At 41.5% G+C, this 23380-nt stretch overlaps 1 protein-coding gene and 1 pseudogene across 1 annotated transcript; both read right to left on the bottom strand.

The window, feature by feature from the left end:
* Positions 1-3186: 3186 nt before the first annotated feature.
* LOC139545606 (zinc finger and BTB domain-containing protein 26-like) lies at positions 3187-10898 on the bottom strand. The gene is made up of 3 exons (XM_071353569.1): positions 10370-10898; positions 9129-9296; positions 3187-8938 (listed from the first exon to the last, which is right to left on the bottom strand). Exons 2-3 carry the CDS (start codon positions 9267-9269, stop codon positions 7721-7723), a joined length of 1359 nt encoding a protein of 452 aa, XP_071209670.1. The 5' UTR covers positions 9270-9296; positions 10370-10898; the 3' UTR covers positions 3187-7720.
* Positions 10899-16361: 5463 nt separating this feature from the next.
* On the bottom strand, positions 16362-23376 carry LOC139545605 (UDP-glucuronosyltransferase 2A2 pseudogene; annotated as a pseudogene).
* Between the last annotated feature and the right edge of the window lie 4 nt (positions 23377-23380).

The raw sequence follows: 23380 nt of genomic DNA, 5'->3' as shown, positions 1-23380 counted from the left end.
GTTGTTCTTAAGCCATTTTGCCACAACTTTGGAAGTATGCTTGGGGTCATTGTCCATTTGGAAGACCCATTTGTGACCAAGCTTTAACTTCCTTATTGATGTCTTGAGATGTTGCTTCAATATATCCACATAATTTTCCTGCCTCATGATGCCATCTATTTTGTGAAGTGCACCAGTCCCTCCTGCATCAAAGCACCCCCACAACATACTGCTGCCACCCCCGTGCTTCACAGTTGGGATGGTGTTCTTCGGCTTGCAAGCCTCCCCCTTTTTCCTCCGAACATAACGATGGTCATTATGGCCAAACAGTTCTATTTTTGTTTCATCACACCAGAGGACATTTCTCCAAAAAGTACAATCTTTGTCCCCATGCGCTGCTGCAAACCGTAGTCTGGCTTTTTTTATGGCGGTTTTGGAGCAGGGGCTTCTTCCTTGCTGAGCGGCCTTTCAGGTTATGTCGATATAGAACTCGTTTTACTGTGGCTATAGATACTTTTGTACCTGTTTCCTCCAGCATCTTCACAAGGTCCTTTGCTGTTGTTCTGGGATTGATTTGCACTTTTCACACCAAAGTACATTCATCTCTAGGAGACAGAACGCGTCTCCTTCCTGAGCGGTATGACGGCTGTGTGGTCCCGTGGTGTTTATACTTGCGTACTATTGTTTGTAGAGATGAACGTGTTACCTTCAGACGTTTGAAAATTGCTACCAAGGATGAACCAGACTTGTGGGGGTCTACAATTCTTTTCTGAGGTCTTGGCTGATTTCTTTTGATTTTCCCATGATGTCAAGCAAAGAGGCACTGAGTTTGAAGGTAGAACTTGAAATACATCCACATGTACACCTCCAATTGACTCAAATTATGTCAATTCGCCTATCAGAAGCTTCTAAAGTCATGACACAATTTTCTAGAATTTCCCAAGCTGTTTAAAGGCACAGTCAACTTAGTGTATGTAAACTTCTGACCCACTGGAATTGTGATACAGTGAATTATAAGTGAAATAATCTGTCTGTAAACAACTGTTGGAAAAATTACTTGTGTGATGCACAAAGTAATGTCCTAACCGACTTGCCAAAACTATAGTTTGTTAACAAGACATTTGTGGAGTGGTTGAAAAACAAGTTTTAATGATTCCAACCTAAGTGTATATAAACTTCCGACTTCAACTCTATGTTCGATACAACACCATACTAATCAGCAACCAATTGATAAAAAAACTAAATACAACTGTCCTGTATAGCATACCTGAACCTGCATGACATGAGCCATCCTCCGCTCTCTCCCAGCTTGGATAGAAAGTTGTTATAGGTAAAACCAGTCTATTAATGTCAAATAATGTCAGTCCACCCTCAAAACAGTAGCTTATTATGGATTGTTTCATTATGCAGTATAGCCTACTATTTATAGCAGTATTTAGCTGCAATTTAGCTCTTATTTATAAACCTTTTATAAAAATTACACATCAAATAGCCTAAGAATGAGGAAAAATCTTCGGCTTGAGGATGAATGTTGCCACTATTTATTGTTGATCTCAGGTTGTGTCTGGCCTACACAAATGGACTGCAATCAAGGTAAATGAAATGAAATCCAACTTGAGAGACTCTGCTGATCTTCTGAAGTCCCCCTGAGACATTGTGCGTTACATGTCCATTATGCTGCAATTTAAACTTAGTCTTGAATGATGCATGACAATATATACCAGATATAAAGCACTGTTGATATTGCAACCACAACTCAAACACCGGTTCACCAGTATGAATAACATCGTAAACCGCTTTTTTTGTTTGAGCCCTCAAGAACTGTTGTCCGCTAAATATAATACTCTATTTGCATCTGCCAATTTATTGGCTGTCCAGTATCCAGACGACCTGTCCCAGAGCTTCCTATACAGTTATCTTTAAGTAACGTGTTGAGGCCGGAAATTTTGTAGAATGAAAGGCTCAATTAAAGATGTTGCAGAACTGCTGATTTTGAAATTTGAATCACCACTCCCTTCTGCTCAGTTTCCCTGTGTAACGATGTTCGTCTGAGGAAGAAGGAGAGGACCAAGGTGCAGCGTGGTACGTGTTCATGACTTTTAATAACACTGAACACTAGAACAAAAAAATAACAAAACGAAACAGTCCTGTCTGGTGAAGACACAAAACAGAAAACAACTATCCACAAAACACAGGTGGGAAAAGGCTACCTAAGTATGGTTCTCAATCAGAGACAACGAAAGACAGCTGCCTCTGATTGAGAACCACACCCGACCAAACACATAGAAATAGACAACATAGAACAAAAACATAGAATGCCCACCCCAACACCCTGGTGTTGCTACGGCTTTCAAGCTGTTTTTACCATCCCTGTAAGTCACTAATGCGCAGAGAACGTTTTCTAAACTAAAACTCCTAATGAACTACCTAAGAACGAAGCACTAGGCTCTCGGTCTGATATGAGCTTTTGATCACCTGAGTAAGCTCCTCTCACTGCACTGGCGCAGTCGTAGCCTTGACCATGGCGTTTGTTCACCGATATCACCTTACGTTCAATCAGTTCAATTACTTATTTTTTAATTCCTGGAGCACTTTGATCAGTCACATTCTTGAAGCCCAATAAACAAATACTTAGCTTCCTAGTAGATATGGAAATTAAAAAGGTTTATGAATGAATTTTTGGAGGGTTACTGACAAAATTATATAATAATTATATAATATATATATATATTTTAAACATAGACATCGATGACAGGCGCATAGGCCCACAGAGCTCGTGCAGTAAGTGTAGGTGAGCCAAGAGTTAGGATTGCGACTGGCTACACAGTGGCACTGCAGAGCGTCAGCCAAGCAGACCCTGTCTGCCTGAGTGATTGGGCTAGGATCGGGAAGATACGCCAGTTGCCCCATAGACCATGCATCTATGCACCAACGCACGTGCACACACACACACACGTGCACGCCCGCACACACACAGAGGGCGGGTTCCAGATTCACATACAAAGACTCTGTGCAGGCATGCTCAGAATTGTACATCTTTGCCATGACTGGTGATGTGTTTAATGTCTCAGAAATCACATCAATATGGCATAATAAGATGGGCGGCTGGAAGCCTGTAGGTTATTTGTAATCACTGGTCAAGTAATCAATCAACTGATGTGGCCCCTTAATCTCAGATCTATGTAAATAAAACAGAGATAAGTGTTACACAGTGAATACATCTATTCATAATGCATGGTATGAAGTACAATAGGGATATTGCTATCTAAATGGAGCAGAGAAAAATAATAGTGTCAATATTATGAGTCCATTCATTTACTACATTATAATAACCACCATGGTGCTGTGGCATTGGGAGTGTTCTAAACCATGTTCCAATCTTGAATGACAGTACTGTAACCCCAGTGATACACCCACAACAATGGCCAGCTAGAGCTCTGAGGGTTTAAATGACAACTCATCATGCTGTGCGATGACATGGTATACAATGGCTCCATCTACTGTAGAAAGCGAGCTAATGCTTTTGAGGTTTCAGGCTGACTTGATTTGTTCCATTGTGCTGAAAAACATTTACCAGTATTTACATGGTGGTGACATTGGCAGGTACAGTGTTATCACAGTTGTTACGGATACAAGTATTCTGTGTGTATTTCTGTTCTCTCCTTCTCCCCTACTCACAGGTGACAATCATCATTCCCCAATCAGTCATCAATCAGTCGCTAATCAGAAGACACCTGCTCCTTTTCTCCTACCCAATCACAGTTAATTTCCCTTGGTTTAAAACCCCTGTCAGTTGTTTTCTCAAGAGCTCAATCTGTCTGTCAATGCCATCTGTCTGTAGATCTCTTGTTTGGTTTGCAACTACATGTCACTTTGTCCCCACCTGTGAGTATTGTTTTGGTTATGGTGTTTGTTTGATGGTGGGAAAAGGGGGTAACCAGACAAGTCGCCCTTGGGCATACACTACCCGTAGGTAAACGTTGTTAAATACACTAGTTAGACCTGGGCGGACCACCCACTGTATTTTTGGTTAGTTAACTGTTGGTGAAGTAGGCTATTCTAACTTAGCGGTGTTTTTGGATACTTATTATTTCTTTCCTTGGGTCCAGCTCAGCCCCTTTTCCTGCCCCCCTTTACCGTGTGTTTAGAAATAAACCTTGAGTGTTTGACGGTAATTAAGTTGTCTGTGGTTATTTCGTTCTCACTGTTACTTTGTCACTGTTACACTTTGTATGAGTTATGTTACGGGTTCCATTAGCATCCCCCCTAGACTGTCGGGCCAAAGGGATTCGTAACAACAGTATAGATACACATTGTTACATAGTACTTACAACTATTCCTGTTTGGACTTTATAGGCTATCAATTAGACTAGCAAATAAACTTAAATTGCCAGTTGGCCCAAACAGGCCACACTAAGTACTAATGTGTGCACACACTGTAATTATCCTGTACCTACCAATGTAAAAACATAGCAAATAGATCAGCTTTTAGTGTCACTTAAAATGTGTTATAAAGATTTTGTATACTTTCAGCCAGTAGTGTTGAAAGTAGTGCTCATGAGCCAAAACGGGTCCCTGAAAATTGTGTTCAACGTCATCCATTCGGTATGATATGTTACCTCCTGCAATTCATACGATATGTTATGAATTCTAATTCGTACAATATACATTACACATTTGTAAGTGCTTAAGATCCCGTTGATTCTCTTTAAAGATAAATGTGACTTATTGTTTTCCTGTTGGGAATCTGATCCTGTGATACTGTGTGTCACAGTAGAACCACAACATACTCATTATCCTCACCCACATGTCTTGTCCTTATACAATATTCAAGCATACACTGCCATTCAAAAGTTTGGGGTCACTTAGAAATGTCCTTGTTTTCCATGAAAACATTAATGAAATGAGTCGCAAAATGAATAGGAAATATAGTCAAGACGTTGACAAGGTTATAAATAATGATTTTTAATTGAAATAATAGTGTCCTTCAAACTTTGCTTTCGTCAAAGAATCCTATATTTGCAGCAATTACAGCCTTGCAGACCTTTGGCAATCTAGTTGTCAATTTGTTGAGGTAATCTGAAGAGATTTCGGATTGGATTGGCACTTCTTACGTACAATACGGTCAAGCTGGTCCCACAAAAGCTCAATAGGGTTGAGATCCGGTGACTGTGCTGGCCACTCCATTATAGACAGAATACCAGCTGACTGCTTCTTCCCTAAATAGTTATTGCATAGTTTGGAGCTGTGCTTTGGGTCATTGTCCTGTTGTAGGAGGAAATGGGCTCCAATTAAGCTCCATCCACAGGGTATGGCATGATGTTGCAAAATGGAGTGATGGCCTTCCTTCAAGATTGCTTTTACCCTGTACAAATCTCCCACTTTACCATCACATTGCCTCCACCATGCTTGACAGATGGTGTCAAAAAAAAGAAAGTCCTTTGTTTCTGGCCATTTTGAGCCTGTAATCGAACCCACAAATACTGATGCTCCAGGTACTCAACTAGTCTAAAGAAGGACAGTTTTATTGCTTCCTTAAGCAGGACAACAGTTTTTGGCTGTGCAAACATAATTGCAAAAGGGTTTCTAATGATCAATTAGCCTTTTAAAATGTTAATTAACACAACGTGCCATTGGAACACAGGAGTGATGGTTGATGATAATGTGCCTCTGTACGCCTATGTACAGTTGAAGTCAGAAGTTTACATACACTTAGGTCTGAGTCATTAACTTGTTTTTCAACCACTCCACAAATTTCTTGTTAACAAACTATAGTTTTGGCAAGTCGGTTAGGACATCTACTTTGTGCATGACACAGGTAATTTTCCCAACAATTGTTTACAGACAGATTATTTCAATTTGTCACTGTATCACAATTCCAGTGGGTCAGAAGTTTACATACACTAAGTTGACTGTGCCTTTAAACAGCTTGGAAAATTCCAGAAAATTGTCATGGCTTTAAAAGCTTCTGATAGGCTAATTGACATCATTTGAGTCAATTGGAGGTGAACCTGTGGATGTATTTCAAGGCCTACCTTCAAACTCAGTGCCTCTTTGCTTGACATCATGGGAAAATCAAAAGAAATCACCCAAGACCTCCACAAGTCTGGTTTATCCTTGGGAGCAATTTCCAAACGCCTGAAGGTACCACGTTCATCTGTACAAACAATAGTATGCAAGTATAAATACCATGGGACCACGCAGCCGTCATACCGCTCAGGAAGGAGACACGTTCTGTCTCCTAGAGATGAACGTACTTTGGTGTGAAAAGTGCAAATCAATCCCAGAACAGCAAAGGACCTTGTGAAGATGCTGGAGGAAACAGGTACAAAAGTATCTATGTCCACAGTAAAATGAGTCCTATATCAACAAAACTTGAAAGGCTGTTCAGCATGGAAGAAGCCACTGCTCCAAAACCACCATCCAGACTACGGTTTGCAACTGCACATGGGGACAAAGATTGTACTTTTTGGAGAAATGTTTTCTGATCTGATGAAACAAAAATAGAACTGTTTGGCCATAATGACCATTGTTATGTTTGGAGGAAAAAGGGGGAGGATTGCAAGCCGAAGAACACCATCCCAACCGTGAAGCACAGGTTGGCAGCATCATGTTGTGGGGGTGCTTTGCTGCAGGAGGGACTGGTGCTCTTCACAAAATAGATGGCATCATGAGGAGAGAAAATTATGTGAATATATTGATGCAACATCTCAAGACATCAGTCAGGAAGTTAAAGCTTGGTCGCAAATGGGTCTTCCAAATGGACAATGACCCCAATCATACTTCCAAAGTTGTGGCAAAATGGCTTAAGGACAACAAGGTCAAGGTATTGGAGTGGCCATCACAAAGCCCTGACCTCAATCCCATAGAAAATTTGTGCGCAGAACTGAAAAAGCGTGTGCGAGCAAGGAGGCCTACAGACCTGACTCAGTTACACCAGCTCTGTCAGGAGGAATGGGCTAAAATTCACCCAACTTATTGTGAGAAGCTTGTGGATGGATTCCTGAAATGTTTGACCCAAGTTAAACAATTTAAAGGCTATGCTACCAAATACTAATTGAGTGTATATAATCTTTTGACTCACTGGGAATGTGATGAAAGAAATAAAAGCTGAAATTAATCATTCTCTACTATTATTCTGACATTTCACATTCTTAAAATAAAGTGGTGATCCTAAGTGACCTAAGACAGGGAATTTTACTAGGATTAAACGTCAGGAATTGTGAAACACTGAGTTTAAATGTATTTGTCTAAGGTGTCATTAAACTTCCGACTTCAACTGTAGATATTCCATGAAATATCAGCCGTTTCCAGCTACAATAGTCATTTACAACATTAACAATGTCTACATTGTATTTCTGATCAATTTTATGTTATTTTAATGGACAAAAAAGGTGCTTTTCTTTCAAAAAGAAGGACAATTCTAAGTGACCCCAAACTTTTGAACGGTAGTGTATATCGTCTACCCCATTTCCAAAAGAGGCATCATTGACAATAAAAACATTATGTTCTACAGACACACTATCATCACTTTGGTTCTACCTTAGACTTCCTTAGCCAAAACAATACTCATGAGGACAAATCATTTCAGTTCATAATTTTGGTACTCATTTTACAGTAACTCTTCTTCTAGTATTCAGTGTTATACCTTCAAGTACCATACAGTGTGGTTTACAATTCAGCTAACACTACTACGCAGCTATTAATTTGTGACTCAGCAGAAATGTAAAGCGATACAGTGCTACAGAGAGTCACCCATAAGAACAGGCTTATTGTCCATGCTATTGTCCATGCTACAGTCCTGCAGACGCCCATACTCAACGTCCAGAATCCCGTCGTGTAGTTGGCTCCTCTCGTTGGCGTTGTCAAAGCTGTTCTTGCCATGGATTTGTTTGAGGTGTTTGCGGAGCACGGGCTTGTGTGCAAACACCATGTCGCAGTAGTTACAGCGATGGGGCTTGTCTCCGCTGTGTAAGTTCAGGTGGTCCAGGAGAGAGCATTTCTGAGTGAAGGTCTTGCCACAGATCTTGCATTGGAAGGGCTTGATGCCAGCGTGGACCCGCATGTGACGGTGCAAGTTACCCTTCTGGGTGAACATCTTGCCACACAGCAGGCACATGAACAGCTTGTGCATCTTGAGGTGGTTGGCGTAGTTCTCTAACTGGCGGAACACACGGGCACACTTTGGGCACTGGTGGTACCACTGAAGGGATTTGTCTGAGTTTCGTAGGTGCCCCCCCAGATTGGGTCTCCCTGTGGCTGAGGTGGGTAGTGGAAGGGGGCTGAGTGGGTATCCTGGCATGGGTGGCATGGTCATTTCGCTAGCCCGGGTGTCCACTGTGGAGTTGATGAGGGAGTGCTGGGGCTCGGGGGAGTGTATCGACAATGGGGGGCTGGTGGGGAAGCTCACTGCGGTGGAGGTAGAGGGGCGTTCAGACACCCGCTCACACACGGACTCCACCTTTACGATGGTGATGGGGCTCTCCTCGCCCTCACTCCTGTCTCGCTTCTGCCTCTGGGGAGGTGTCATCAGCTGAATTGTCACATCATCATCATCGTCTTCATCATCCTCCTCCACCTCACAATGCACTACCTGTGCTTGGGGCAGCTCCTGTACTCTCTGGGCATGAGAGGCTCTGAGAGTCTCTCCATCTTCTTCCTCCTCCCGAGGCTGCTGTTTCACCTGGCAGGGTCGCGGCTGGATGAACTTCTTGAGAGCCTGGGTGCACTGCTCCACTACATGGCCCATCTGGAGGAAGCTAGCCACAGTTAGGTAGTTGACCAGCTCTATCTCAGGCAGCTCCAGGGTTCCCGTGTAGCAGGACAGGAGCAGCTGATGGCCTACCTCCGCCTCCTGGATCATGGAGATCTGGACCTCCCTCGTGGATGAGTCCTGCAGAAAGAACTGGTCCCGGAGGAAGGGAGAACCGGCTGCCAACACCACCTTGTGACCTGGGACCTAATAATAATATTGTTAGAAAAACTTTATTTGTATAGCACAATTCATACAGAGACTGCAACTCAAGGTCATGTGCATAATACAATAATAACCAAAATAGATTAAATAGATTTTAAAAACATGGTAAACAGTAAAAGCAGCATAGAATGCTTAAAAAGTGCAAAAACACAGGTGATTGATGGATACGCACCTCCAGGTCATTGATGCGCACAGTGACGTCACAGAATCTGGTCTGGTGGCGGAGCAGGTTCATCTTCTGCAGCATGGAGTCTCCGAAGGTTCCGAAGTGGAACTGGAGGATCACCTGGTTCTGCTGCTGGGCCATGGACATGGTGGCTTACTGCAGCTGCCTGCAGGCCTGGTGGAAGGGAGCAGATACAATGGCAATACATTTGATAACAGGTATATGGAAGATGCTGCAGTTTAAAAGCATTTTATGACTTGTCATAAGCATATGACCCCCTTATAAGGTATAATTATCTGAATGATCCTGACTTAATAACAGCTAGTTTGAGCCAGTTGAATATGTCATAAATGCTCATAAGACATTATAAAGGCTCAAAGCATGAGCAGGAGTACAACTTTTATTTTGGATTTCTGAGCAATGCAGTATCATGTGAAGAAGTGCACAATTACTCAAAACTCATAGTCAAATCAAATCAAATTTATTTATAAAGCCCTTCTTACATCAGCTGATATCTCAAAGTGTTGTACAGAAACCCAGCCTAAAACCCCAAACAGCAAGCAATGCAGGTGTAGAAGCACGGTGGCTAGGAAAAACTCCCTAGAGAGGCCAGAACCTAGGAAGAAACCTAGAGAGGAACCAGGCTATGATGGGTTGCCAGTCCTCTTCTGGCTGTGCTGGGTGGAGATTATAACAGAACAGGGCCAAGATGTTGACCAGCAGGGTCAAATAATAATAATCACAGTGGTTGTCGAGGGTGCAATAAAGCAGTCCCAAACTTGACAAAATATAAGCTCATGACATAACATATTACAAAATAGATAATTGAACAATAATGCTGTAATTATAAGAGATCAATATGAAAAATCCAACATATCAGGTACTAAAACAATATCAAAATCTCCAATCTCATGTGGTAATATGAGGATTGTTATTAGGCTGCTGTGGAGAGGATAAATAGCCTGGTTAACGCGCGACCCTTCGATAGCCTATTCGTTGGAAGACAAACTAATGTTTGATGAACATTAACAAAAAATGTTATTCCCTTTGGAGTAAAATCTAACAAACACAGTAAAACGTCATTCATTGTTTAGAGAAACGACCTAGCAAATCAAATGTCTAGTCGGTGTTCATTTTCTTCACGGGAATCTAGATGCTGCTCTAAAACAGTGGCCATATTTCACCACTGTTTGCCGAATGTAAAGACAACAGCATTACAACATTTCAGCGCTAGAGAAAATATTCACCTATCTATTGCCAATAGGAAAATCTCTCCACGAAATCTGTCTTTCGCCCGGTAAAATCGATTTAGATGGATCTACTTTCCAATATAGAATCGTCTTGAAAAAACAGTGCGGAAGAGTAGGGAGGGGCGCCACTCTCAACTAGAGCGGTCTAGAGAGGGATGACTTTTTAAAGCAGTAGAGAGCCATTACAGCTAGTGGTCCCAAGGACCTAAAGCTATATCATAGTCCTCATACACTGATGCCGGATAGTCCGACGTCCCATTGTGACATAGCCTCGCGGCTCTGAGAAGGGACGTACAGCCTGACTCACCTCCTTCCCAAAATTCCTAACCAACGCGTCTCCGGTATCCCACCCATCAAACTGTTGTTAAAAAGACGTTGAAAAGACGATTATGCCCGATGGCTAATATACCTTCGGTTTTGGTTGAAAGTGAAAGATGAAAAGACGTATTTTTTCATGTCGTTGAAAAGACACCTATAAAAACACGTCCTTCTACGGCCCGTTTCGGTTGAAAGTGAAATTGAAAATTGAAAAGACATATTGTTTTAGGTCTTGTTTTAACGACTTGCAAAGAACATAATTTCAATGTACTTGTAGCCTATACACAAGGACGCAGTAACCAAAAAAATGGTCTGTCATTTCTTTCCATTAACAATCACACTACTCATTACATTACTCCAGTATTTGCACAAAACATTCATTCAAATAATATATAGTACAGAGATAACAGACAAAATACAGTTACGTTTAAGTTAATAGAATTAATTATATTCATTGAATAATTATCCATCAAAATGCTAGATATATTTTGCTGCGTTAGCAACGTCCCTGTGTGGTGGTGACGTGGAAACCACCACTCCAGCTCTACCAGGAGCATGCTTGAGGTGGTCTGCCACTGCTCTCCAAACATCATGGTGGCCTTGCTGTTCCATTTCTTGCAGCTGTAACACCAAAATAAACACTGTAAGTAATAGAAAAGACTAATAGACATGGAGCATCTTACAGGTTCCCCACGGCACTTAAATCAGCATTCAAATCAAATCAAACTTTATTTGCCACTTGCACCGAATACAACAATTGTAGACTTTACCGTGAAATGCTTACTTACAAGCCCTTAACCAACAGTGCAGTTCAAGAAGAAGAAAATATTTAACAAGTAGCCTAAAATAAAAAGTAATAATAAAAAGTAACACAATAAGAATAACAATAATGACGCTATATACAGGGGGCACCAGTGTGCAGGGGTACTAGCGCTAGCGGGACAACTTCCGGTAAAACTGGAGGGCTCGCAATTCAAATAAATAATCATTAAAATTATGGATATTAAACATTTAGGAACATACAAGTGTCTTATATCGGTTAAAAGCTTAAATTCTTGTTAATCTAACTGCACTGTCCGATTTACAATAGGCTTTACAGCGAAAGCATGCCATGCGATTGTTTGAGGATGGCACCCCACATCAAAATATTTTTCCAACAGCACAGGTTTCAAAAATTCACAAATTGCAATTAAATATTCACTTACTTTTTGAAAATCTTCCTCTGATTTGTCATCCAAAGGGTCCCAGCTACAACATGTAGTGTCATTCCTGGCTTCAGGGCGCAGTTTACTTTGGGCACGTCAGTCAGGAGGAAATTGAGAAAAAAGGACCCTAGCCTGAAGAAGTTTTAACTCAGCATTCAGTCCCCATAAAGTAAAATCTATCATTGTAATATACTTTATTTTTATTTATTTTTTCTTTTTCTTCTTGGCTTTCAAAATAGCATCAGATCAAACACTACTCACTCAGTTCCAGGTTGGATGGTGTCCTCAGGTCTCTGCTGGTTGTTTGCTAGAGCACCCTCATAATAATGAATCAGAATAATTTAGAAGTGGATAAATGTGTTAGCTTTTCCGTGTCTATCAAAGACAAAAAGCAATTTACAAGATACATTTGGTTAAAGTTGTCTGACAATTGATTAGGGCCCGGCTCAAACTTGCACGCAGTGTAGAAAAGACGAGGGCCTGTTTGAATGGGGCAAGTTGTCTTTTTCACTCCTTCCTAATATACTATTATAATCATATTCATTGGTAAACTCTGAACACTGTAGCCTAATCTGTATGTTCTAGGATATTGGATTGTTGGCTTTCATACTTTTCTAATTCTCAGTGCAGCTCAAGCAATTTTTCCAATTGTCAACACATTCAAATTAATAGACCCATCCCACTCAGCACGTGACGTTCACGGACTGCGAATTTACTGCTATGTCAGGTCCATCCGTCATGGGCTTTATTTCGCCCAAAATTGTCTTCGCAAAAACCAGGCTCTATTTAATTAGTCCGTTCTGGTCCAAATATAGCCGAAGGTCAGCCTGATCAGCGTGTACTCATGGAAATGCATGAGATACACAAATACAATTACACAATATTGCATATAGTATACGTTTGATTTTTTTTGTTGATATACACAATATAATAAAATATGTTGATTTAAAATCCTTTTTTCCCGAATAGCTTATTACATGTTCTGATATAGACAGAATGACTGAAAATTACCTGTAATTTCAAATCATTAATGTACAATTTCACAACGGAATTTATTAAAATTTATTAACAAACTGGGAGAGGCAGAACAAGCAAGTCATTCACCCGCCATTTGTTCCTCAAGACAGTAACACAAGGACACGCGTATAATTGTAAGCGTCAACATTTCTGAAAACTTTTGTAATTTGATAAGGTTGTTATATTAATGATCAGTTTCTGTTAATGTCGCAAACTATTATTTTCTCTAGCAACTCTGCCTGGATACTTGCATGCTATCTAACTAGCTAGCTATCCTTAACACTAACTTAGTTGCTAGCTAGATAGTACAACAGATTTGATGGTTGTACTTAGGTAGAAAAGTGTCCCCAAACGGGACTGCGGTGTTAATTTTGTCTAAACCCAAATCCATGAGAGAGTTGTTTGGTTCAATGAGTAGACCAATGGTAGAGACAGATCAGGCCTTTGGAATTTTGAATTTTATGAGGAGGGCAAAATACAAGCAGAGCCAGCGTAATTGTACCCAAGGACTCTTTTATGGACATGAGCTAATTGATCAGGGTAATAAGAACGTATCGAAAGGGACTGGGGAATACAAGATCTGGGAGGGTGTTTGACAAATGGGAATCCAGAAGCTGTGGATAAAATAGGGACTATAACTCTTGGGTTTTGGCCACGGCATAATCCCCGGGATGATGATAATTGGAAGATAGTTAGGAAAAGGCTTATGTGTACTCACCCAACGATGTGTGGTTGGTGTGAAAACCTGGGGATCACTGTGGCTGAACCAATTTTAGAGAATCTGAAGGAAGAACGTGTTCCGCCATTATGTATCTGTAACAATGGCTCTTTGGCTGTGGGTGTAACAGTGCATTGTAAATCTTATGCAGGCTACCTCCCTGAAGAAGAACGCAGGCGATGGGTGGCATTTAGTGGATGTCTCAAATGTAATTACTAGAGTGACCTATCTTGCTCTAAACGATGGTATGGGATCACCCTGGGGGTTTATGTGGATTTGCAGAGGTAGTTATCTGGTAATATCTGCCTGCGGCTATGGAACCCTGACCTGTCCACCGGACGTGCTACCTGTTCCAGACCTGCGGTTTTCAACTCTCTAGAGACCGCAGGAGCGGTAGAGATACTCTTAATGATCGGCTATGAAAAGCCAACTGACATTTACTCCTGAGGTGCTGACTTGCTACACCCTCGATAACTTCTGTGATTATTATTATTTGACCATGCTGGTCATTTATGAACATTTGAACATCTTGGCCATGTTCTGTTATAATCTCCACCCGGCACAGCCAGAAGAGGACTGGCCTCTTCATAGCCTGGTTCCTCTCTAGGTTTCTTCCTAGGTTTTGGCCTTTCTAGGGAGTTTTTCCTAGCCACCGTGCTTCTACACCTGCATTGTTTGCTGTTAGGGGGTTTTAGGCTGGGTTTCTGTACAGCACTTCGAGATATTAGTTGATGTACGAAGGGCTATATATAATAAATTTGATTTGATTTGATTTAATTTAATTCCAAATAACTGGCGCTGGTGTTGTTTCCTCGGTGAAACTATCTTACCAATGCTCTCAGTCCCCGCCTCTGCTTTACTAACTAACCGCGCCAATGATCCCATTTCTACACGTATGAAAAGGTAGATTCCAATTAACAATGAGGCGTATGGCCATGTGTCACGCCCTGACCGTAGAGAGCTTTTTATGTCTAAATTTTGGTTTGGTCAGGGTGTGATTTGGGTGGGCATTCTATGGTCATTTTCTATGTTTTCTATTTCTTTGTGTTTGGCCGGGTGTGGTTCTCAATCAGAGGCAGCTGTCTATCGTTGTCTCTGATTAAGAACCATACTTAGGTAGCTTTTTCCCACATGTTTTTTTTGGGTAGTTCATTTCTGTTTAGTGTTTCCACCTTACAGGACTGTTTCGGTTATCATGAACACTTATCAAGCTGCGCTTTGGTCCGATGATTCCTCTTCTTCAGACGATGAATACCGTTACACCATGTCCTTAAACCAGCTGAGATATTCGGTATCTCCATTATTCCTAGCATTGGTGTATCCATTTTAGGTAAATGGATTAATAATTTGACTTACTCGCTACAAACTCATATTAATTTGGCCTACAAGGGTTTTAGCCAGCTCTCCCTGGATGTCCAGAATCTTAAGGCAGTTACGGCTACACACAGTTTGGCTTTGGATTACCTGCTGGCAGCACAGGGAGGCGAGTATAAGGCCCTGGGACTGGACCTCGATGACGAATGCGTAATGTTACTTCCTGACTCCTCCGATAACATGACCAAAATCCTGCTTGATATGTCTAAGCTCTCTAATACTCCCAGCCCTAGTGACGATGACGTTCTGACCAGGATGAGTAAATGGTTCACTGGGAACTTTGGAAATGTTATGGGCCAGATTTTAATGGGTATCTTATCATTTGTAGTTCCTGTGTTGATATGCTTTTGCTGTGTTTAGATTTTTTGTTGTCTTGGTAAATGGGCAGTGAAGAAGACCATGCCTGGTTTAATGGTATTGGCTTTACCTGCCTCCTATGTTGAATACTATGATGCCACTGGTGTTCACCCCAACTATGACCCTCTTGCTGCCCAACTGACCAAGTGGTTGATTACTATACTACCTATATGTGAATGGTTAAAAGTTCCAGATGTCTAACGTCGATTTCTGTACATGGTTATATGAGACTAGGTAGTTTCAAAGGGGGGAATGTTGGAGGTTACGCTGGGGGTACACCAATGCCATGATTACTCTATATATATGTGATAACCTTTGTATGCTTGCAATGCGCAATGATGGAAAAGCTGCTGATAGTCATGCAGCCTCAAGGCCGAGATGTTCCGAAAGTAGCAAAGGGCCTGAGACTACACAGGTGTGGTTGATGGCTTATAGTAGAGTGAGAAACCACAGTCTAGACATGTTTTTCTCATCTTAGATACTTTGTATCTAATCCAATGCAACAATGTTAAGGTATGATTGATGGTAGGTTGTCCACACCAACTAGTATAAAGAGTGTCTCCTGTTTCACCACACAAATCTTTACTATAGACTACTGAGGTATTCTATATGTGAATCTCTGTCTGCAATTGCATTTTATTACTAAAGAGTTTTATACCAAGGTTCCTGTGTCATCTATCTGGAAGACTGATTGTTGAAGGAAACTTACATCACCGCATGCAAAGGAGCACCCAACAAGAGACCCCTCTATCCCTCTCTCTCAACCACACAACTCAAGTCAGTTTTTGTTGCTGTAGTACAACAATAACAGCATACGGTAATATTATATTTGGAGCACAAAACTTAATGTGAGGGTGACATAAAAAAATGGAATGCAAAGATATATTGCCAAAAGTAGCCTACTGTATTGTTTCAAATACCAGCATAGATTATTGTGGCCTTCTTGATGTTGCTGAAAATAAGGTTTTAGAAAGAATATCAGAAAATAATAATTTCAATATTTGATTAATGATATATTTATTGATCATTTCGTAATTTATAAATATTCAAAAACACCTCAAAACACATCTATATCATTCATGTTTCACTTTCCTCCTACAAAACACCGTACACCACAAAAACCTTACTGCAAAAGTGATAACCAGTATTATGAGCAACACAATGGCCAGTAGCGTGGCTATGACATCCACAGAGTGGTAGGTGAACCAGGACATCTTGTAGGACTCTGTCCTCAGATGTGCCGCTCCTTTGTTCCTCATGACAAACTCGATCCAGAACATTGCGCGGTCCAGTGGCTTCATAGGTTGGTCCCTGTGCAGCCTGGAGAGCCTTTGCATTGCCTCCCTGTAGGACGGCTCATAGAGAACAGCCTTCACTGCCTCCAGGAAGATGTCTCTGTCTACGGTGGTGATGTCCACTATCTTAGCCACTCCCTTAGCCCTCATCCTGTTGAGGTTATCCTGCTGGTCAAACATCAATGGGAGGCCGACGATGGGGACACCGTGGTAGATGGCCTCCTGGACTCCATTGGTGCCGCCATGGGCGACAAAGGCTCGGGTCTTGGGGTGTCCTAGGAGGTCGTTCTGGGGGAGCCAGTCCACCAGTAAGGTGTTGTTACCCAGGGAGGCAGGTCTCTTCCCAGTGTGCCTCCAGACAACCCTCTGAGGCAGTTGGGCAAAAGCAGTGGCGATGTCCTCAGCGATGTCCTCAGGAAGTTGTCCCACCAAGGTCCCGAGGGACATCATGATGACCCCATGGTCCCCGGAGCTCTGGACAAAGTCCTCCATGTCCGGGGGAAGCGGCTTGGAGGGCTTGCACTGGAAGCCACCCACGTAGACCACGTTTGGCATGGTGGGACGAGGAAACTCAAAGGTGAAGTCATTCCTCATGAGCCAGATGTCTGCTGCCTGGAACAATGACATGAAGTGAACATCAGGGCCAAAGTATCGATGGACGAACGGAATGTAGTTAGGGTCTGTGATGTATGCAGTTTGAACCTTTGTAAAAAGATAAAACAGAACATTTATGACTCTCTCCTGAAAAGTCATTTTGTCTGTCAACATTGCTCCTGGTACTGGGACATATGAGAGAGGTGAGGGGGCAATGGCAAAGTGACCCTCACCCTGGATTGTCCATCTGACATTGAAGACAAGAGGAAGACCAAGGCGGTGTGCCAGTAACGTGCCCGCACCAGTGGCAGGATCCGTCAGAACCAGATCATAGTTTGCATCGTGAAACGATTGCATTAGCTCGGCATCTTCAAATATCATAGTCATCATCTCAATCAAATCCCTGTTTGACTCAGAGAACTGCTTCACCATCTCAAGCTCCAGACTCATACGAGACCAGAAACCTCCACCCTCCCTTTGGATCTGCAGTAATCTGGTCACAAACGAACTAAAGATCTTCTCGTCAATTCCTCCGCCAGATGCAGGGATGGTGATACACGAGTAATGAGGGGACTTCTCCTTGATGTACCAGTTGGCGGATGGACGAATCACTGTGATGCTATGGCCTCTGGAGTGCAGTTCTTCAACGATGACTTTCATGTTCACCCAGTGGCTTCCATCCAATGGGAGGACCAGCACCTTCCCCCCATAGACATTGGTCAGAGAGAAGAGCAGCACAGTAACCGTGATCAGGGCTGGTTGATGCATTTCTAAGGTGAGTCCTTTGATAGAAGATACAAAGGAAGAGTAGTTAGTAGTTACTACATCTCTTATTTCCTATTAATAGGTTCTAGTTGGTTGCCTGTTATTCTCAAACACATCAATTCTAAAAAAAATAAATACTTGAAATTACAATGAAAAACGTAATTATTTGTGAACCCTCTTATATTGTTGTGATTAGCTTATACATATTTACTTATACTGAACAAAAATATAAACGCAACATGTAAAGTTACAATTACACAGGTGCACCTTGTGCTGGGTTAAATAAAAGGCCACTAAAATGTGCAGTTTTGTCACACAAACAATGTCACAGATGTCTCAAGTTTTAAGTGAGGGTGCAATTGGCATGCTGACTGCAGGAATTTCCACCAGAGCTTTTGCCAGAGAATTTAATGTTAATTTATGTACCATAAGCTGCCTCCAACGTCGTTTTAGAGAATTTGGCAGTATTTACCATTTTTACATGGTCCTGCTAGCCGTTTTTACATGGTCCTGCTAGCCATTTTACATGGTCCTGCTAGCCGTTTTTACATGGTCCTGCTAGCCGTTTTTACATGGTCCTGCTAGCCGTTTTTACATGGTCCTGCTAGCTGTTTTTACATGGTCCTGCTAGCCGTTTTTACATGGTCCTGCTAGCCATTTTACATGGTCCTGCTAGCCGTTTTTACATGGTCCTGCTAGCCGTTTTTACATGGTCCTGCTAGCCGTTTTTACACGGTCCTGCTAGCCGTTTTTACAGATACTGAGTTTTATTTGGATTTGTAGAACTACAAACGTTTTTGGAGAATGCTTCTTGAGATGTGAAGACGTGAGATGTTAGACATTTATGTTGTATTAAGGCTATTGAATCAAGTCAAGTTTGTAGTTCTTCTATATAAGTTTATAGCGCTTCTATAGTTCTCTGTATACATACGGTAGATATTAGTTAAAATTAGTTCATTTGAAAACGTTGTAAGTCTGATTATACCATGTTTTCAACACTAGGTACTCAGCAACTGTTTTAACAACAGGCTAAACTATTCCCATATTTCACATATATTACACTACTTAAAACTGTTACTTTCAACTAGAAATGTTGCTTCACATAAACACTCACCAAAAAATATGTCTGCAGGTAGCCTAAAATCCAAAGTGATGTTTGGCCAACCTCCCAAACAGCAGTTCTTCACCTCACATCCGAGTGAAAGCAGTCATCTGGCTGTAACCTAACCCATGCTGCCACAACTAATCTGTGCTCTCTTGTTCAAAGTTCACAGGTTCTAGCATGCAGCATAATACCCCTGTAATTACATAAGGCTTTCACATGTTGGCTTCCCGTTCTGTATTAAGAAATGGTCACTAGATCAACATGCACATAATTATGGAGTTAGTTAGAATATCAAAAATAAAGATAATGTTTGTCTCCATTAGCCATACCCAGGTTGAATAAATCCTGGCATAGGTATAATTCAGATTTTTTGGGGGGCAATAACTACACATTTGATTTCATGAACCTTGCATGGTTACAACATGCCTTTGGTCTATTACTTAAAATTAAGATTAACAACCGTTGCTTTTAAAATGAACATTAACCATACAGTAGTACAGGAATAATTTAGGCTACATTGTGTGTATAACTAAGGCAAATTATGATTAGTCATGATTCAAATGCAATTTAGTCCAGCCCATAATGCTTTAGGTTGACCCTGTGTCCAATTGGTTAAAAGGCACACCATTTGATTGGATTTGATTAGGATCCAATGGCGACCATTGAACCTGGCTCACTCACTGTAAAGAAAGTAGGAAAACAGAGTACTAGGGGAAAGTCATACCTTTGAACTGATGACATAATGTCACATAAGACTGTACTGTACCTTTAAGAAAAGGTCTCAGAGATGTCTTTGTAAGATTAAAATATGCAGTAGGCAGGCTCCACATGTTTCAGTCATTCATTGCTATTCTCCTAAGTACTCTGTGTAGCCTGCTCCAAATGAAGTTTGATATCAATGTCATTTGAATACAGTCACAGGTTATACTGTAAGTATGATGGGCCATAATTCATGGATAATACGGTCAGTTTGCATAACACCTTAGCAGTGTTTTCAGTGTCTTTATGCAAATTACTGCGTGCCTGTGCACACTTCTTATTCTGAAAAGTAAAAGTGTTTACCTGTGAAAGGGAGTCTACTTGGTAGTAGTATGAGGTTTTTACATTGTTTATTCTTTGATTTTATTTGACCATGGGAAAAAGAGCTACAGTACTTCGGAGATACAGCAATGTAGGTTTGGGTTGAATTGAGTCTAGAATATTACAGGTCAGACTTTGCCACAGGGTGGCAGTCCTCTCATACAAAATAATACAGGCTACTGTCGAAAATATTCAACAGATATATTCTGCACAATAGTGCTTCCATGAGTTGAGGACACACTACATAAAGCACTATTCCCACACCACACCGACAAATGCAACTGCAGAAGTGGGCATCAATTAACACCCCTAGTAGTGTCATTGTGCAAACTACTTTCGTGATTTTACACAGTTTCCAGGATTTGGCAGACTGTGATGTGGTTATATACTTGTATTGTAACTACATATTTGACGTTTTATTTAACCTTCATTTAACTAGGCTAGTCAGTTAAGAACAAATTCAAACATTATTGGGCACAGACAACAGCACAAAGGGCAAGAAGGTAGAGACAACAATACATCACACAAAGCAGCCACAACTGTCAGTAAGAGTGTTCAAGATTGAGTTTTTGAATGAAGAGATTGAGATAAAACTGTCCACTTTGAGTGTTTGTTGCAGCTCGTTCCAGTTGATAGCTGCAGCGAAATGAAAGGAGGAGCGACTCAGGGATGTGTGTGCTTTGGGGGCCTTTAACAGAATGTGACTGGCAGAACAGGTGTGTATGTGTAGGATGAGGGCTGCAGTAGATATCTCAGATAGGGGGGAGTGAGGCCTAAGAGGGTTTTATAAATAAGCATCAACCAGTGGGTCTTGCGATGGGTATACAGAGATGACCAGTTTACAGAGGAGTATAGAGTGCAGTGATGTGTCCTATAAGGAGCAATGGTGGCAAATCTGATGGCCGAATGGTAAAGAACATCTAGCCGCTCGAGAGCACCCTTACCTGCCGATCTATAAATTATGTCTCCATAATCTAGCATGGGTAGGATGGTCATCTGAATCAGGGTTAGTTTGGCAGCTGGGGTGAAAGAGGAGCGATTACGATAGAGGAAACCAAGTCTAGATGTAATTTTAACCTGCAGCTTTGATATGTGCTGAGAGAAGGACAGTGCACTGTCTAGCCATACTCCCAAGTACTTATATGTGTCTACCTTAAGCCCTAAACCCTCAGAGGAAGTAATAACACCTGTGGGAGGAGGGGCATTCTTCTTACCAAACCACATGACCTTTGTTTTGGAGGTGTTCAGGACAAGGTTAAGGGTAGAGAAAGCTTGTTGGACAGGAAAGCACAGAATTAACAAAGTTTTGGTGACAGTCAGGTTCATGTAATTACACCTTCTTATACCTTTTTAGGAAGGAATATATTTTATCATTTGAACTGCACCTGTTTGCTAATATACTGTATGTGTGTCTTTCCATCTTTTCCACCGGCAGGCTGCAATGTTTTTTATTTGTTCGCTTCATAGGCTATTTTTAGTTGGCAATGGCAATAAAAGTTATAGTATCTTTTCATTTAGATTTGGATAGAATTTTGATTAACCACATCAATGATTTTGAGATAAGACTTCATTATAAATTAAACACGAAAATGTGCATATGAAAACCATAACTGGCATGCAGATCGGTAGGAATGGTAAGATACATTTACAATCCACATGAGAAAGTTTGCCGACTCTTCATGCCTATTACCTGTTTGATAATATACTGTATGCGTGTCTTTCTATCTTTGTCTGTTTACACCTTGTACAGACTGCGCGTGTGTTTATGTGTGTGTGTCTGTGTCTGTGTCTGTGTCTGTGTGTGTGTGTGTGTGTGTGTGTGTGTGTGTGTGTGTGTGTGTGCGAACATAGCTACGTGTGTGCATGTGTGCATGCTTGCGTGTGTGACCTCATAAATGAATGCCATGAGTAACCATAGCCCCTCCATGACATTGTTTCAGCTTCCATTCAATTGTTCTCAAAAAGTATGACTCTGTAGACAAAGCCATTCATAAACTTTTGTTTGGCATATAACTCACATTGACAGTTAAAAAAAGAATAGAAAATTATGTTCAACATGGATATGACTCATATGAGTCTATTTATGGTGCTGCTATTCACCCTGATAGTTTATCTTTATTCTGCTACACGAAGCCCTCCTGGTTCACCACTGATACTATGTCATAGTCTTTGTATTATGAAAATGTATGTCAGCGGCCCATTGAGTCATTCAACAATATAGAGAACATGAAAATGAATATTTAATATTGTCAATAGACTAGACTCTAAATTACTATCATGACATCAGCATACATACTGTAAATTTGATGGATTATCGGTAGAGATTTGCATACTGTTACACAGGGTACTTAATAAAGGTAGATACACTATATATACAAAAGTATATGGACACCTTCAAATTAGTGGATTCAGCTATTTCAATCACACCCGTTGCTGACAGGTGTATAAAATCGAGCACACCGAATGGCGCAGTAAGAATGGCCTTACTGAAGAGCTCAGTGACGTTCAACGTGGCACGGTCATAGCATTCCATCTTTCCAATAAGTCAGTTCGTCACATTTCTGCCCTGCTTGAGCTGCCCCGGTCAACTGTAAGTGCTGTTATTGTGAAGTGGAAACGTCTAAGACCAACAACGGCTCAGCCGCGAAGTGATATGGCCACACAAGCTCACAGAACGCTGTCGCTGAGTGCTGAAGCGCGTAGCGCGCAAGAATCGTCTGTCCTCGGTTGCAACACTCACTACAGTGTTCCAAACTGCCTCTGGAAGTAACGTCAGCACAATATTTGTTCGTCGGGAGCTTCATGAAATGGGTTTCTGTGGCCGAGGAGCCGCACACAGCCTAAGATCACCATGCGCAATGCTAAACGGCGGCTGGAGTGGTGTAAAACTCACCGCCATTGCACTCTGGAGCAGTGCAAACGCGTTCTCTGGAGTGATGAATCACGCTTCACCATCTGGCAGTCCGAAGGATGAAACTGGGTTTGGCGGATGCTAGGAGAATGCTACCTTCCCGAATACAAAGTTTGTTGGAGGAAGAATAATGGCCTGATACTGTTTTTCATGGTTCGGGTTAAGCCCCTTAGTTCCAGTGAAGGAAAATCTTAAAACTACAGCATACAATGACATTCTAGATGATTCTGTGCTTCCACCTTTTTCAACAGTTTGGGGAAGGCCCTTTC

This window comes from Salvelinus alpinus, chromosome 19, assembly GCF_045679555.1.
Source record: "Salvelinus alpinus chromosome 19, SLU_Salpinus.1, whole genome shotgun sequence".
In the NCBI taxonomy this organism is placed as follows: domain Eukaryota; kingdom Metazoa; phylum Chordata; class Actinopteri; order Salmoniformes; family Salmonidae; genus Salvelinus; species Salvelinus alpinus.
The sequence above is the reverse complement of the archived record's forward strand: the minus strand, read 5'-3'. Positions and strand labels throughout refer to the sequence as shown.

Excerpts from the sequence above, each read along its gene's own strand:
- LOC139545606 (XM_071353569.1), bottom strand. The coding sequence starts at position 9,269 with ATGTCCATGGCCCAGCAGCAGAACCAGGTGATCCTCCAGTTCCACTTC. Across the intron at positions 8,939-9,128 it reads TGCGCATCAATGACCTGGAG|GTCCCAGGTCACAAGGTGGT; the intron begins GTGCGTATCCAT and ends TATTATTATTAG.